This window comes from Branchiostoma lanceolatum, chromosome 17 (assembly GCF_035083965.1).
Source record: "Branchiostoma lanceolatum isolate klBraLanc5 chromosome 17, klBraLanc5.hap2, whole genome shotgun sequence".
NCBI classification, from domain to species: Eukaryota; Metazoa; Chordata; class Leptocardii; order Amphioxiformes; family Branchiostomatidae; genus Branchiostoma; species Branchiostoma lanceolatum.
The window spans coordinates 8064129-8081733 of NC_089738.1; the positions used below are offsets into that span (position 1 = coordinate 8064129).

At 43.2% G+C, this 17605-nt stretch overlaps 1 protein-coding gene across 2 annotated transcripts in view; it reads left to right on the forward strand.

Annotated features, from left to right (window-relative positions):
* Nucleotides 1-4530: 4530 nt before the first annotated feature.
* LOC136422972 (protein Wnt-11b-like) overlaps nt 4531-17605 on the forward strand; it is a 21484-nt gene continuing 8409 nt past the window's right edge. The window contains exons 1-2 of one of the 2 annotated variants that reach the window (XM_066410939.1): nt 4531-4792; nt 14645-14849. In XM_066410939.1, the coding sequence (XP_066267036.1) occupies nt 14773-14849 (77 nt within the window). In that variant the 5' untranslated portion in view covers nt 4531-4792; nt 14645-14772. Of the gene's footprint in view, nt 4793-13589; nt 13953-14644; nt 14850-17605 lie in introns of those variants that run through there. The other variant, XM_066410938.1, reaches the window with a different exon arrangement.

A 17605-nucleotide genomic window follows, 5' to 3' on the forward strand; every position in this document is an offset into this window, starting at 1 on the left:
ACATGCCAGCGAAAACAAGCCTTCAGAAACAACCATCAACGTACCACAAGTCCCTGTTGTTCCTGAAAGTCGGGGGATTTTTTCTCACACATTCTTACGAGCTCAGTGCCTTCTAGAGGGGTCGAAAGATTAATATATCTTGGAGGGAAAATTGATGAAACTGAATTATGGTCCGGAAATTCCTGGCGTGGTCCCGGGAGAGGATGTTCCTTCTGAGAAAGTAAATCGTCACGGGCAGAAGATGAAGGAAGGCAGATCATTAAGACGGTAATGTTTCACGCTGGTTTATCGGAGATGTCGGCGACAAGAGGAAGGACATGTCAGGGGCGTAAATCACGGGGATGTGCCGGGAGGTGTGGGACTTGTCCTCGCGTTGTAAGTCACATATGTGTGGACATGTGTGTGGAATGGGGGATCCTCAAACGTTGCCTCCTTGTCTATTTTATGATAGCATATGATATGGTATGATATGATATGATATGATAATTAGTGTGAGTGATGGATCCTCAAAAGTTAGCTCCTTGTCTCCTTTCTATCGGTACCTTCATGACCATTGCAACGATGATCTCACACTACTTATCATAGTATATCATATCATTTCAATTTTCATGCCATATCATATCATATCATATCATGTGTGCAGTGGTGGATACTCAAACGTTAGCTCCTTGTCTCTTTTCTATCGGTACCTTCCTGGCCATTGCTACGACGATCTCAAACTTATCACTCACTCACTCACTCACTCACTCACTCACTCACTCACTCACTCACTCACTCACTCACTCACTCATTCATCCTCCTATCCATCCATCCATCCATCTATCCAGTCAGTCAGTCAGTTGGTCACTAAGTCATACCTTCACTCATTCATCCACTCACTCATTTCCCATTCATACATTCACCCTTCTATCCATCCATCCATCCATCTATTTATTTGTTCATATATTCACGCAGTCATTCATTCATACATTTATCCATTCAGGCAAACATCATCCACAATGCACCTTTCCCTCATTCATGCATTCATTCACTTATTCATTCATACATCCATCCTCTCTCCATCCATCCATCCATCCATCCATCCATCCGTAGGCCGGTCAGTCAGTCAGTCAGTCAGTCAGTCAGTCAGTCAGTCAGTCAGTCAGTCAGTCAGTCAGTCAGTCAGTCAGTCAGTCACTCGGTCAGTCACTCGGTCAGTCAGTCACATTAACTCAACATCTATAACAAGGCGCACTGTGACGAAAATGTCGATGAATAGATGATAGACAAATCCGTTTTTTTAGCTCTCTACATTGCCTTTATTTGTCCCCGAAACTTGTTCGGAAAGCGCCGTCCTGAGGCAAATAAGACTGAATCGATGGAGAAGGGGTCACAACCTCACCCATCTTGTGTAGCAGATGTGCTTTATGTAAACCTTAGTCCTCCTCTTGTCCCTCTCTCTCCCCTCATCTCGCCGAGGCTCTGCGGATGTGTCTGATAATTTATGCCGTTATTTACCGCTTGTGTCCGCTCGGTAAACATCCACACAAATCGCGGTGACACGGAAAGTGGCCGGATGACACGGGTCGGTGTCTGTTTTTCCTGTCACGTCTTCAATCTACTTGTCAGATGGACCATCTCAAGAGATACTTGATACTTCCGAGAGCATGGAAAACACGTTGGAAAGATAATATGTTATCAGGCCTTCTTCTTCGTTGTTTTTGAGGCTTTTTTTTACAATTTCACAAATATACACAGATACATATTGTTACAGGGGCCATTCACAATGGCCTTTTTGGCTAGGGTGTGCTCCCTATTATTTTTTTTTACAAGAGATATTTGTTTTCTATAAGACTTCTTTCTTTTCGATAAATGTGTCTCAAACACGGGACTTCCATTTAACCGAGGGACGTCTCTAACCGAAAATAGATACTCGTTTGCACCAGAGTGAAGTGAGGAAAGTCGCGTAAATCAAAGTGCCTCTCCCAAGGGCACAAGATCGGGGGTATATCACTATGCCACTGGACCAAGAACACAGAATGAAAGTGTCACACGTACCTACTAAGAGTGGCTAAGGGAATGTAGCTTATAACAAATTGCAAAACAGGAAGGAAAAAAAGAAGAGAAGGTACAGGTGTAAAGCTGTGTAAATCGAGGGAATGAAAGAGAGGATAAGAGAGGGAGCTCAGGTGCGTGAAATGGAGGCAGAAAGGCGGTGTAATAGAACAAAAATAGTTACACTTGTATGAAAGACTTGTGCTCTTTGAAGTGAATAACTACCTGGAAACACTTGGAAATATACCTGAATCTCTTCAAGCCATAATAGTTTTTACGCAGAATAAAGGTATTTTCGTCCTTTTAAATGAACTGGTCACCGACGAAACCGTCGCCAAGGGCCCAGACGCTTTGGGTGCATTCTTCAGTCGTGGGCTCACAAAATGTCTATGTTTTGTAACAGAAAATGACGATGACGATGTGAGGAAAAAAGTTTAAAATCATTTCTATCTTAGTCTCACTAAGAAATTAGATCGTAAGACAAAATACCGTATGACGAATTTGACTGTGACTACATGCAACACGGTGAGGCGAAAGCAATAAGGTCTAAGGTAAGACATATGAAGGCGTGACCTTACGGAGGAATGTGAGGTGTTTGTTCCAAACTGTCTGTTTCCAGTTTGGACATGTTTGCCCAATATTTCATGCCCCCTGTGTTATCACAATAAACCGTGCGGAGAGAGAGAACAAACTATCAAGACAAGTGTGGTACCTGCGGATTCTCCAAAACTGCTTTATTTCAGCGAGCGTCTTAAAGACAAGATACAGGCGTGAGAACCTAGAACACATTCTAATAAATGTTGGGGACGTGCCTTTCTTGAACCTAGAACACATTCTAGATGTCGGGGATGTGCCCTTCTTTTAAACCAAGAACGTATTTCAAATGTCGGGTACGTGGCCTTTTTGAGCCAAGAACACATTTTAAATGTCGGGGATGTGTATTTTCTTTTAACAAGGAACACATCTAAAATGTCGGGGACGTGCCCTTTTTGAACTAAGAACACATTCTAAATGTCGGGACGTGCCGTTTCTTAATCAAGAACACATTTTAAATGTTCCGGGATGTGCCCTTTTTCAACTAAGAACACATTTTAAATGTCGGGGACGTGCTCTTTTTGAAACCAAGAACACATTTTAAATGTTCAGGGATGTGCCCTTTTTGAACAAGGAACAGATTCTAAATGTCGGGGACGTGCCCTTTTTTCAACTAAGAACACATTCTAAATGCCGGAGACGTTGCCTTTTTGAACCAAGAACACATTCTAAATGTCGGGGACCTGCCCTTTTTGAACCAAGAACACATTCTGAATGTCGGGGACCTGCCCTTTTTGAACCAAGAACACATTCTAAATGTCGGGGACCTGCTCTTTTTGAACCAAGAACACATTCTGAATGTCGGGGACCTGCCCTTTTTGAACCAAAAACACATACTGAATGTCGAGGACCTGCCCTTTTCTGCATAGGTAAAACTTTTTATATTTAATTTTACTAGAATTGCAACAGTGCAATACACGTGAGACACAGGCAGCTATTGCTGGTGTCGTGACCCACACACGTAATATACCTGTTTTTACACTTGGAGTGAGGAAAGTCGTGTAAAGTGCACGTGCCTTTTTCCCAAGGGCACAAGATCGGAGGCGCCAGGGATCAACTAAAGTTTTAGGGATCAACTATATAATGATATGCTTTAGAAACCAACTACCTTTGCGTGTTTAATACCTAATAGTCGAATGATCTGCTATTGAGTAGCCTCTCACGCAGACTGTTCTAAAGCGAGTAGCTACCGGGTTCTGATAACTTGTCAAGATCGGATTGTAGGACACGTATAACCTGGTGACCACCAGAAAACTGTACGTACATGTAGTTGATAAAACGCCCTGTGGCGTCTGCAACAGAGGCTATAGCTAGTTATTGAAGGAAAGCGACTGCATTACAACTCCTCCTTGAACTGCGACGGATATTGGTAAACCACTGCTCATTGATTCTATTGTATTCTACAAACATGCATGATCTTACTAAACACCCTGCTGTCAATATCGCACAAAACAAGAACCGGAAGAAGTAGTGACAGCCGTTGATTCATTTCCGCTGCGCTCCTTAATTCCTGTCTTTGAGGGATATATTTCTCTTTAGACATCTATTTGTAGTTCTTGCTGTTCTTTTCGTTGTGTTCTTTCTGCTTCTTTGATCTCTTTTGTAAACGATTCGTTCTAAGATATTGGCACGGTTCTAAACAGGTAAGACTAACGATTTCACAGCTTTGTGTCTTGTCAAAAAGGGCACAAAGCTAGGATCGACAGGCTTTGAGATTCAGCCCCTCCCAAGCGATATTTCTGTGCCTTATAGTCTAATCCTGGCTCAGGGGGATGTGTCGTACATGACACGCGATGGGAGTTAATTGATTTGCAGTAATGTTGGTGTGTGACTCCGCCCCTTACAAAGCTGTACCGTCCCCCTGGGGACTGATACATCCCAGACCTACAGTTGGTTCTATTAACTTGTGGGGAAGAGATCTCGTGTGAGCTCGAGCTGTGTTTTACAACTTCTCTCTTCACAATCCCTCGGTGTTAGGAAGACTGGCCGGTCTGTTGGCACATCCTGAGACATCGGGCGTTCCTGATACAGATTTCCGGACAGCTAAACTGGCAAGGAGACAAAATTCTCTCCACTCTGCGTTGACACGGACGAGGTTTCGGGCTTTTTCTTGTCGTTTCTGATCGGAAGGACGAGTGTCGGACGAGGTCTTGGTCAATATCAGGTGAGTCTTCTGTACTGTGAACTATCTGTTCAACATTTACATTGTGATATTGCTTACTGTATCTTTAAGTGCTTTTTAACATATCAAAGTCTATCAATACGACTTTTGAGTGGGGTAGAAGGTTTTCAAATACCATTTTTGTTGACCCATAGACACCAAACTGTTGGCCTACAACTATTTTGACAGAAGACCTCATTTCAAGACTTTAGCCACGATTTGGATGTTCTTGTGTGTTGTAGTTGTCTCTCTGTTCTTCAACTTGATTTTAAGACAATTTTGTCCTTTTTTAACCTTCCTCAAGTACCTGAAGTTAGCCTCTACCAGACTCATCTGAAATACTGGAAATTTGCCAAATAAAGCGAATACCTTCTAATCTTTTTCCAGCAACCCGACTAGTCTGATAAAGACTAGTACTGTAAATGCCTTTAGGTTCGCGATGATTAAATTTTGCGGTAAGGAGAAAATAGAGTGCTCGCTGTGGTTTTAGATTCGCGGTTGAAACAAAGGGGTAGACGCACAAAAGACAAAACAAGCATTTTTACGGTACTTTCAAGTTCGTGGTGAAGAGATCACCACGAAAATCGCAGACTGACATAAAACCACTGCAAACTTCAGTGAACTTACAGTATCAGACACCGCCATCTACTTTCTTGACCTTGTACACCTAATGACCTTATCCTAGCCTCATACCCTGTCTTCTAACTACGTTGGTCCTATCGTTTACTTTATTTCGCTCTAGAAGATCTGATGTTTATATTCTCGCGTCTCAAGACCAGGCAAAACAGATTAAGACTAGCCCGTGAGGCTCCCGTGTGTCCTGAGTGTTTTGTTGTCGGACGGCTTGACCTGTAATCCTAGTTTGATATCTCATGTTTTTACTTTCGCCAGAAGGTTATGTTTTCGGTTTGCCATTGTGGAGTGGCTGTGGATGGTGTGTTTGATCATGATGTTAAAAGCATAACTCTAGAAGCTGTGGGTGGATCTTCATGATATTTGGCAGGTGAGTAAATATTGGGAAGACAAAGGTCAAGTTCAAGAATGGGCCTCATGGCGGCTCTTAACGGTACTGCAGCGGAACTTGTATGTTTGTGTGTTTGATGCAAACAGCATAACTTGAGAAGCTGTGAATAGATATTCATGATATTTGGTAGGTAGGTGGGTGGGTGTTAAGAAAACAAAGGTCAAGTTCAAGAATGGACTTCCTGGCAGCCTCCTATGGTACTGCAGCGGGCTGTGTATGTGCCTCCTAGTAACTTCCTGTGGTACTGCAGGAGAACTTTGAGGGGTAATTTTCTGGAAGTGCTAGGGAAGTGTCTTATAAGTGGTGGATAGCTCTTGTTTACAAATACGGAGAAGAAGCCAGCTTAGAACGCATAGACCGTAAAGTTGTGTTCTCGCCGAAGTTTTAATTGGCAGTTATGACCCTTCTGTCATTACCACGAAATGGAGACACTCCAAATCAAAATACCATTTTGTTGAAGCTAAGTAGTATCGCAGGTGCAAAAAAGTTGGCATATTTCAGGAGTCTTGGGACCGCTTAGAAATAGCGTGTACTTCACAACCAATGCTGTTTTTAGTTTTCTCAAGGGGGTTGAGTGTCTCTGGATTTAGTTTCAGAAACAAAAGGCTACGCTCTTCCCTCCCAACATCTGCTTGGAGATGGACAGAATCCCACCAAAAGGCATGTCATAGATGGTATGTCGTTAAAATTCACATTTTAAAAAACATCAACGCTACAGCTGTCCCTGTGACTCTCTGTCTGTTCTCCATCATTAGAGCAGGAAGAGTGGGATAAGGAAAGGATGCACCATGATTTGTTGGGGGAGGGGGGGGGAAGGGCGTGGTGCCAAAATCTTCCTTGGCAACATACCTTTCCCGGCGTTCTGGGATGTTTCCAATGTTTTTGGCTCTAGATCGCCAATTTAGACCTTCACTTAACTTTGCTGGTATTCAAGGCTGCTTGTTTGAACCCTGGCTGGATGCAATCGCTCACCTGGTTTGCATGCTACTGGAAAGGCTTGTACTGTAGTTCTCATACCTAGCCTCCCTCGCAGGCCTTCTTGGCGGTCCTGGCGTTTATTTTTGGGGAAGCGCCGCTAGATTCTTTTGCTGCAGAAATTGTATTGTTGCCTGTAGAGTTCTCCAGCAAAATTAAAGACCCTGGCCCTCCCTGGCTGGTCTCTACCAGACTAACCGCGCCGGCTATAGGGAGAACATTTGCCGGGGGGCTTTGGCCATGGAGGGTAACATTCCCAGCCCTAGGGTTGCAAAATTGGACCCTATCTCCGTAGCTGACTCACTTCATACAATTGACTCTATTTTGGCCAATTTCTACTATTTTCCCAGCGACCCGCGGAGGCTGGTAGAACCTACTCCCTGGCCCCGAAATGTTGAAAATCGCCAATCAGCGCTCTAGGGACATTCCCTCCTAATATCTGCTTGGAGCTTACCTATCACACAGTTGTCGCCACACCATGCCCTGACATATTGTTCAGTCTACTTGGCCAATTTCCACCGTTTTTCCAGCAACCTAACATGGAGTCTGGACAAGACTAACTGCCAACCGCGCTCTGAAGTGATTGACAGCAATTTCACTCATCCCATTGGACCCCTCCACTTTAACTTGAATAAACCCACCAAGTCCGAGACTGCAGGTGTTTTGAGTTGTACGCAGGGTGTGTCTTTACTATTCATTTGCAGTACATACACATGATACAGTCAGAAGGTACCCATATGAGCAATGAGGCCGTTGTAATTTCTTTAAAGCGCTCGAAGCACCTCTTCGAACACCCCCCCCCTATTTTACGTCCCTTCCGAAAGACGAATGCAGCTCCAAGCAGGATGCCCTTCCCAGGATTGAACCGGGGTCTCCCAGTTACGAACTAATCGGAACTAGCTGCTCAACTGTGTGGCTGCTATAGGGACATCCCTAGTCCCTACCGAACTAACTACGCCAGCTATAGGGAGAATGTTTGCCCGGAGCTCGAGGATTTGGCCACTAAAGGGTTTCATTTGCATCAGGGGGAGATGTTAACATTATCGCAGACTGACTCTCCTGGCCAATTATTCCCAGTTTTGCCGAATCAGTACTCTCCAAGCAGAGGAGTGGATCCGGCTGGTTTTTGACGTGTTCTAGGCGTTTTTTTCGGACTCTCTACTTTGTCATTACTTTATCTTTATGGTGTTGGTTGGTAAGATAAAAAAAAAACATGACAAAGTAGAACGCCCGATAAAAACGCCTAAAAACACAGCTGGACCACTCCTCTGCTTGGAGAGTACCGAATTTTACAATCCCTTAGGAAGGCCTGTTGGAAGCTAAATTGAACTACAGTGAGGTGGTGCCCTGCAACACGCTACCCGGGCACCAACAATATCACGGGCTAAGCCGCGGTAGTTACGGGGGAAATGGAGCAAATCCTCTACATCTGGTGCTGATAGAACTCTCATAACCTATGGTGGGGAAATGTTCAAGTCACTGCCAAATACGCGTTCGAATTTCCGGTCATTGACATTGGTTAAGAACACTATTTTAAAGGAAACCCAAGCAATATTAGGGCCCGAAAATCAGATTTTGAAAGTCAATGTATTTAGTCATTTCCATACATGATTAGTTCAAACAACACTATCGCAATGTATAGCGACGTCAATCATGCAAAATTATGACGTCGTGATGTGAGAAAATCATCGCCAGTGTTGTTGTAGGCTCGCAAAACTAAGGGAAACATCGTATGGCACGGTTTTGCGCGGTTTTAAAGTGCTCAAAGCATTAAGTTATTGCGCAAATGTGCTAAATAGCATTTTTTTCTATTTCTATACTTTGGGCCCTAATGTTTCTTTCGTTGCCTTTAACTCTCTTGTGCTCGTAGCTATTCGCCAAGTCTTATTTGAAAGGTGTATCTTTAGCTTTAATAGGTGTTATGTGTTTTCACAAGAAAGGTGTGGTGATGAAAGTAGCTTTCAGATTATGAGATGTCTTTGTTGTGGGAATGTCAAGTATTCTGTGCCATTACTACAGGGCATTCACCCTTTTTGAAGGGATAATGGTTGACTTCTGTTAGCTTTTCAGTCCCTTCAGAAACCCCTCTCCACCCTAAATTATATACCAGCATGTAACAAGGATTTGCGACAGGCAGTCGTGTGAAGAATGCTTGCTGTTCACAAAAGAATCGCAGCGTGGCGCTGTTACACGGAAACACTAAAACACGCCTCACACTAGTTCAGACGTCCTGATCATCTAATAAATCATTATGAAAAGTTTACTGCTTGTAGTACCTGCGCCGGCATGCTATCATATACACACTTTTGAGCGCTTGTCATTTTCTTACTCACAATATGGAACAATTTCAAATCACTGAAAACATCTATTACTTATAGAGCCATGTTCTATGTGCCCCAACCGTATACTATTCGAGCAGGTGTTTTCAGGCTGTCCGTTTTGTGTTAAACAAACTGGAATAAAAAGTGATTTGCCATCCCAACATCTGCTTGGAGCTTACTTATCGCACAGTCGTCGCCACATCATGCTTAGGGAAAATATGACATTTGTCTTACGAAAGATTTACGGCAGTAAATATAAAGAACATTCGTGGAAAAGTCGTAGCTGTGTCTTACAAATGTCTACTGTTTTGTGACGAAAAAAATCTTACCGTAGATCCTGGTTTTAGCCTTGCTTGTTTTCAGGTTGCCCGCTATGTGTAAAAAACGTGGCAACAAAATTGAAAAGAACCGTGCTTCTCCCTACATCTGCTTGGAGCTTACCAATCACACAACCGTCCCCACGTCATGCTTTAGGTTTTAACGATGACATATGCCGTGCGAGAGATTTAAGACATGAAACACATTCTGTGTCTTACAAATTTCTGTTGCTTTGTGACGAAAAAAAACTTACCGTAAATCATAGTCTTAGCCTTGCTTGCTTTCAGGTTGCCCGCTATGTGTTGAAAAACCTGGCAACAAAAAAGAAACGTGGTCTTCCCTCCCAACATCTGCTTGGAGCTTACCTATCACACAGTCATCACCACACCATGCTTTAGGAAACGGTGATGTTTGTCGTACGAGGGGTTTAGGGCAGCAAATATGGAGAGCATTCTTGTATTGGGAAAGTCGTGGATGTGTTTTAAAAGAATTCAGCTGTTAGGTGAGGAAAAATGTTGCCGTATATCCGGGGTAGGGTATCCTTGTTGGAGCTGTAACCGTCTCTCGGAAGAGACGTAAAATGGAGGTCCCGTGTTCGAGGAGGTGCCTCGAGCACGTTTAATACAACAGCCTCCTTACTCAAATGGGTACCTACTAACGTTACCTACTGGCTGTGATAACAATACAGCAACAAGGTGACTATATCCTTGTCGGCCATGGCTTCTATCAAAGCCTTGCTGAAAACCACACGGCCCCAAATCGTAGCCAGTTAACTGTACTCCTATGATAGAGGACTACACCCATGGCATTTTATCTATCTATCTGGCCAATTTCTACTCTTTCCAGCCGCCTCTGGAGCCTGGTAAAGGCTACCAAAATCGTACAAATATGACCTAGCTTTAATCAAGTAGGTTTAAAATCAAATTTGATTTTAAACCTACCCTCCTTGCTTTAATAGAGCACAGGAGGGGGCAGCTAAAGTTCAACATCCCCTATGAGGGCGATCACCTCGGTCACTGCCTTAAACAATATTTAGTACCGCCGGTACAGAATATATAGCGAGATGTGGAGGGATGGGAGTTTAATTACCGTGATTCACGTCCGTCTGTGTAACAACATTGAAGACCAGGAATCCAACCGCGGTCAATATTTCATCGGTTTGTTTGACACCGCGTGGTGGTGTAGTAGTAAACTCTCTCATAGCAACCATCTCACTGGACCCGCGACACGTTGGCAACCTCGCTGCGACCTCCGAGCGATTTGACAGCGCGCTCAACGAATTTCATCGATAAAAACACTTTGTGTGTTTTGCTGTTTTTTGCAATACTTGTACGTTTTTGCATTATGTTTCCATTTAAAAGCCAAGGGTAGCACACATCCAAATTTAGGACGCAGCGAGGTCGCCAACGTGTGGCGGGGCCAGTGAGAGGGGGGATTAAGTACAAGTGATGGCTGTTTTTAATGGGTGCTAGTGGCGCGCTCACATACCATGCATTGCTTGGCAAGGCGTCGTGGTTGTAACGTATATCAAGCACGTGGAAAATGCACAGCTTGGTATGATGAAACAGGACATTTGGGTTTAACGCTTGTGTGTATGAATTACCGTCGCAATATTTCTGTACAGGGCTATTCCATTTTCAGAATTTGACAGGGGTGTCTGTGAGATTTTGAAAATAAGCTTCAGGTATTAATGTAGGAACATTTTGATACATGCGAATTATAATTGCCATATTTTTGTACAGGACAATTGGGGCTATTCCATTTTTAAGAATGGCAGGGGTGTCTGTGAGATTTCAAAATGAAATTTAGGTATTAATGCAAGAACATTTAGATACATATGAATTACCGCTATATGAATGTCTTTGTACAGAGCAATTAGGGCTAGTCCATTTTCAAGAACGGCAGGGGTGTCTCTGACATTTTAGAAATAAACTTTAGATATTAATATAGAAACATTTAGATATAAATAGAAGGCAGGGAAGAAAGTAGCCTGAAAATAAACTTCTTCTCAATGGCACGGTTGGGAGTACGGAAAAAGTTGAAAGTTGCCGAATATTTGCCACTTGCTTTTTTCTAGAGTTTTGACAATGACAATGAAGTTTATTGCATATGCATAACTTGACATTGGGGCTAGATGCAGAAGGGTACATACGAAGAGAATAATAGAAAAAAATATGCTATGCTCTATCTATATCCATGATTTAAATTCTTCTCTAAGTTTCTAAAACATGTGTAGACGAATTTACAAGAGTGTTTTTTTGCATTGTATGCCTATGTGGATGAGGAGTTTACGTATACAGTACAGGGTAGGTAGGGTAAAATAAATCTTATACAAGCAATACATTTGTACTCTCTACCAGTCTGACTACACCAGCTATAGGGAGAATATTGCAAGGGAATTTTGACCACCGAAGGGTTTCATTTGCAAGCGGGGATGGGGAAATGTTAACCTTCACGTGGACTGACTCTCCCGGCCTTTTTTTCCCGAATTCTACGATCCGTACCCCCGTAGGAAGGCCTGGTGGAGGCTAGCAAATGTAACCGCCGGACCCCCTGCAACGAAGAACGGTTTTCCATATGTATGTCTATACTATAGTAGATGATCAAGGTTCTTAGTTCGTTCAAAAACAGATGATGATTTAATTACATGTTCAAACGACTGTCAAACGGATGTGACAACTACCAGATCGGCCACAGTTGAATTCTTTATATAGAATCGTCGAAGTGGAAGGCCATTTAGTACTGCCTAGGGCACAGATCCAGACTAATAAGTATTTGCAGGACTAGTTAATTCTTTACCGTACAATGTCTACACTATCAAAGTCGTATTGTGCTTAACATATCTATAAAGAAAGAATTGTGAACAGTAGCACTAATTCATAACTTGTCGGACCATATCATTTTCCGTCAGATGTTAGACAAGTTTTCGGACGGACTTTGCAAAATTCAAAATAAAACGCTTGTTTATGAAGATTTTGACACCTATATGCAGGCCCCCGTGACATCACAGCCCCCCTCCCCCCAAGGTTTGCACTTACAAGTGCATAGCAGACTGGGCCAAGTCTTGGCAATCAAGTCCAAGTTTATGGACAACATATGTGGAGATCTAAGTGATGATTCGTGTCTTGAAAGTGTCTTGAGGCCATGTCCAAAAATAGTTCAGACCGAGGAATTCTTCAAACCAGTCTTTGAATGTTTTGGTGGGAAGAACCAAACGCAAGCGCGACCCCCTCCGAAAATGCGGGTTTGGGAAGAAATTTGACTACCCACGTATTTTCCACAGTGGTTGCTTGCAACAAAACCTGTGATTTCCTTGGGGACATTTTTGGAAAACTGTATCTTATACCTTGTTAATTAGCGCACTTATTTGGAAATCCCTACATTTATGCCTCAAGCTATAGCTTCACCCCTAAAATACTACCAAGAAATCGGCAGGATTCCTTTCTATACACACACGTCTGGATCTATGAAAGCGATATTTCAGACTACGTATCCTACTTGATCCAGTACAAATCGTGGTTTGATAAAATCATACCAAATGTATCCCGCTCGTTTGTGAGTTGACATATTTTGAGTAGCGACGTTTAAAGTTTGTAAGCTACCGTTTTTCCATCCACACATCGACGACTACATCCAAATGATTTCCAATGTGATTCAAACCTCCTAAACTTCACACACACATTTTAAGCTATCTTGCAGCAAAAATGCTGACGAGTCTGTGGCTTAGTAAGACCTTGTCTGTCCTAACTTTAGTGAAACAAAACGTTTTGTACCTCAGAAATGTGCCATCCAGTCTGTTTCAGCTTCAAAGTACCAACTAATCGCAATCGGAAGCTCTCGATTTGATTGACAGTTCTCTCGGACGATAATGTTATCCCTCCGAGTTGAAAGAGAACAGTTTAAATTATTTAATGAGCTGGAAAATTTCGTGGTGACTCCTGTTTATTTTCTCCCTTTCTCGTTTGAATGACCTCACCGCAAACTGTGCCGGCGAGTAGAAACAGTTTCATTGCCCCTCCCCCTGTCGGTGGGGTTGTCGGATCTATGACAAGACCGTCTTGCGTACTTGAATGAGGTGAGAGACACACGAGTTCACGCCATTGTTATGCAGAGTTGAACAATCGCGGCATGGCGGTATCATTGTCGCTTTGTTTCTGTCAGTCGGGGCGAGTGTCCCCGGTCAGTTTGTGTCTATCGGTCCGACTGTCTCTGCATAATGAGCACTGAAGACACCATTATACTTATTAACTACAGACGGGGCCCCTTTAACAAGAGGCCGACAGGTAATTAGCGCGGTACGGATCAAAGAAGAAGGTGCATCTAGGTGTGCCGTGGTGTCTCTTGGCTAGTCAGTGGCTTCCGTACTCTGACACTGTGCAGTACGCGCTTGTCACGCCTTGTTCTGTACAACACACTTTGGCTTCAGAGTTTTGCTTGTCGCTACAAGTAGTGGCATCGTGCGACGGTTTGAACGCAGGTGAATCGGATACGTCTTTCTTGGAATTCGCCTTGGAAACATATAAAGGTAACGTGTGAGAAGCATCTTATATCTCTCAGTTTGTTGGCTTCGTATCATTCGCGCGTCTTTTCCTGTGTATATATCTGGACATTTTTTGTTAGCCGCAGGTTTGATACGAAGGTTACGTGGATACCTGGTTATGGTAAACTTTTGTTGCTTTGTATTCCGATGAGTTTATATCATTCCATCCAACAAGCCCGTTTACACTTGATGTTGACTTGGCAAAGAAACGAGCGTTTACCATGTAAGCGCGAACCGGGAGAGTGTATTTGAAAAGGCGGTCGAAAACAATACAAGAAAGGTGTAACTCCTGTACTACGTCTATGCATGTTTAACGTTATCCTGTCATTTGTTGTTGTTTACAAGTAGATATATTTACATATTGCCACATTCTTTGTACGTTTTGTTGTGTTTTAAACATGTGAGGTTTTGAAATGTACCAGTTTTTAGGCGCTGTTAACTGTTAGTTGGTGCGGAAAGTTGCTGGCTTGGCCACAAAGTTAGGATTTACGTCGCCAAGCCCCTATCAATTTTGCGAGACGTCAGGAGGTCGTTTTTCATGTCGTGTGGGCCGGGCGCGCTCGCTGTAGGGAAGCCGTGTTTCCTAACTCGGCACCGGTCTCGCGACACACGGTTTGTTTACCGGGGGGAGAGATAATTGCCATGCGCTCATCCATCTGTTGTTCACTTTACCACAGGACGCAGTGAGGAAACGACGCACCAAGCGGACACCTCTTCAACCTGCGATCTCACCAGGACTGGGAATAGAACCAGTATCTCCTGCAACGTGTTTTCTGGAATCTGTTTGTGATAGAAGATTCAAGTCATGGATTTTACGCCGGTTCTGTGGGGGATTTTACTGCTGGTCTTCATCGATGGACGGAGTAGTGCTATCAAATGGCTGTAAGTACATTTCAAGTTTATCTTTTACAAGTACAGTGCCCGGGAGCGTATCTTTCGGTATGCAATTTTGTGCTACGATGCTGTGTTTAAAAACATTGTGTATTTAGTATTTTTTGTGTGCTAACCTTGTATTTGTATTCTATTCTACCATTTTCCCGAAGTTTTAAGTCATTCTAAAGCAGAACACATAAAGACCATTTGTACCAAAATTATCATGTCTATCACTGCTTCGTACTAATTGATAACTCCTCGAGTATAATTTTTCTACGATGACGTTTTGTAGAGATATTGGGAAAATTCGCTCAAAAAAGACGAAACGCAAGCTTGGATCTCGCTATGCAAACGTTTCCTATTATTTCAGTCGGAGAAACCGACGTGTTTATTTTGTCCATTATGTTAATGCCACGAGATACGGAGGGCTCAAACCTTACAGAAATTCCCGGGAGGCCATGGGGGTATAGCCACGCCTAGAGCCGTCCAAATGGTTGCGACAGTGCGATGAAAACTCCTGTCTTTGGTCACGATATAACGTTTCTGTCACAAACACGTAGGATAATCCCTGGTATGTGGTTGCGTTGAGTACTTGCTGTCGGTTTGGAATATGAGGAATTTTACAAATCTCTTGGGCAAAGTCAGATGCGTGCAGGAGTTGGTAGCGATAGCTGTGGTCATTAATCATACCGGACACACACATGACGGTCAAGACCACTCGTCACTCGTTTATGTAGCCACAGATGTTTTCTAAGGCACTAGTCTAGAGGTAGCCTCTACCAGGCTCCGCGGATGGCTAGGAAAATAGTAGAAATTGGCCAAATAGAGTGAATAGTATGGTAAGACTAAGAGAGTCGGCTACGGAGAGAGGGTCAAATCTGTCAAACTGTCCTTATAGCAAGCTCCTCTTGCATGTCATGTCTATTTGGCCAATTTTTACTCTTTCCAGTCGCCTCTGGAGCCTGGTAGAGGCTAGCCTAGAGGTACGTTTTTTGTCCAAGTACTGTTCATGCATTGAACGGGTTATAAAAGAATCATTCAAGGCAAAAACCTCAGCGCAACTTAGCTAATTTTCCTTTAGAAATTGAACTAAGCAACTTTAAGACATATTCATCTTCTTTTAATACCACATCTTATCTTTATACACCATTTCATTAGTGGTCTGTACTCTTTGACAAGACTATTTCATTCTTTGACAAGAGACAGACGACTTTTTAGTTGTTCGTCTTTAGTGTTTGCATGGCCATAAACTCGCGTAATACTGAGAAATGATGTCAGATCTGGCGCCACACATTTTTAAAGCCTCGAGAATATGACATGCTGTTGTCACGCGATTTGGAAATATGTAGGCATATATTTACCTTTAGCATGCTGAAGTAGCCGTTTGGCATCCCATTCTCTATCGGCTACAGAGTTAGGCAGCAGGAAGAGGGTTAACTAAGGTATTGTTCGTACAACGACAACAATGTAGAGGATAGCATGGACATCTTAGATATGATTTGATCGAAGGATGTATAAGAGTAAGACAAATTCCTCCCACGGCACATGGAGCCAAGAATGTCCTTGATCGTAAAGCGTCAAGGTCACACTGCTAAAGGAGAGAACATCCGCTACGAGGGAAAAGTTTTTATGACAGGAAAGAGATAATGATGATCTTTCAGCAGCGTTGTTCTGTGAAATTAGGCAAAAATATCTGGACCATAAACTGTCATTTACTCTTCTGTCTCGTATAATAACAGGTGTTGAGTAGCCCAGGTAGGAAGTTGTGACAATGTCGTCCTTTCAGACCGAATTTTTTCATGCCCAACTTGCTTTCATAGGCTGTATTTGTGGAATATTTTGTGCAATACCTCAAACAGGCGTAAATTTTACAAATACTTGGCTGTGTACAGATTATTGTAGATACAAAAAAAAAGCGTTAAATCTTTACGACCGTCCCTCGCCTTTTAGTTGGATTCCGTGAGCGTTGACAGTACCATTGCGTGCCAGACATATCCGAACATGGCGGCAAATTTGTAACAAAATACCGGATCTTGACGTTTACAAGTGTTCTTTCTTGACGTTTGCAAGCGTTCTTTGACATACCAAGGAGTTCTCAGGCGTCAGGGATTGTCAGATGATTACGTCACACCAATTGAGTCGCGTGGTTTTAATCCTAGACTGAAATATTCCTTTTCAAACTTGACATAAAAGACGAATAAAAATCCGTGAAACCTTGTGAATGGAAAAGGGATGACTACAGGATGAGAGACCGACAGTTCGCCCTCAGAGCTTCCCTCAGTATTTAGCACTTGCCATCCGGCTTAACCTGGCCTCCGGCGATAGAGAACTTGGGTTTCCGATGCACTCGGGTCGTTTGATCGCCGAGACTTCCTCGTAAGAGCGCCCTCATCCGGTCAACGTACCCCCAGGCACCGTCATCGGGCCATACCTTTGTCGGCGCCGCAGAAATATGTGAGCGCGCGACGGTCAGCAACATATTTTACGAAGCATTACGACTCCAATATGGCGACACTTTCCGATGGACGCATAATTAGTCACGCATACCATAGATGGGAAGTTTTGATTGTGAGGCTACATTTAAACCCACACCTGTTCGAATGGCAAATTATAGAACATAAAAACACATTAACGGGTTCGGGATTGTTTGTGTAGCTCTGGGCCATCAACTTTAGCGGAACGCGTATCTGCCTCGCTAGTTCTGGCGGTAAACAGGACCATAATTCACACATAGTGGCGCGGAACTATAATGGGGTCATCGGCCG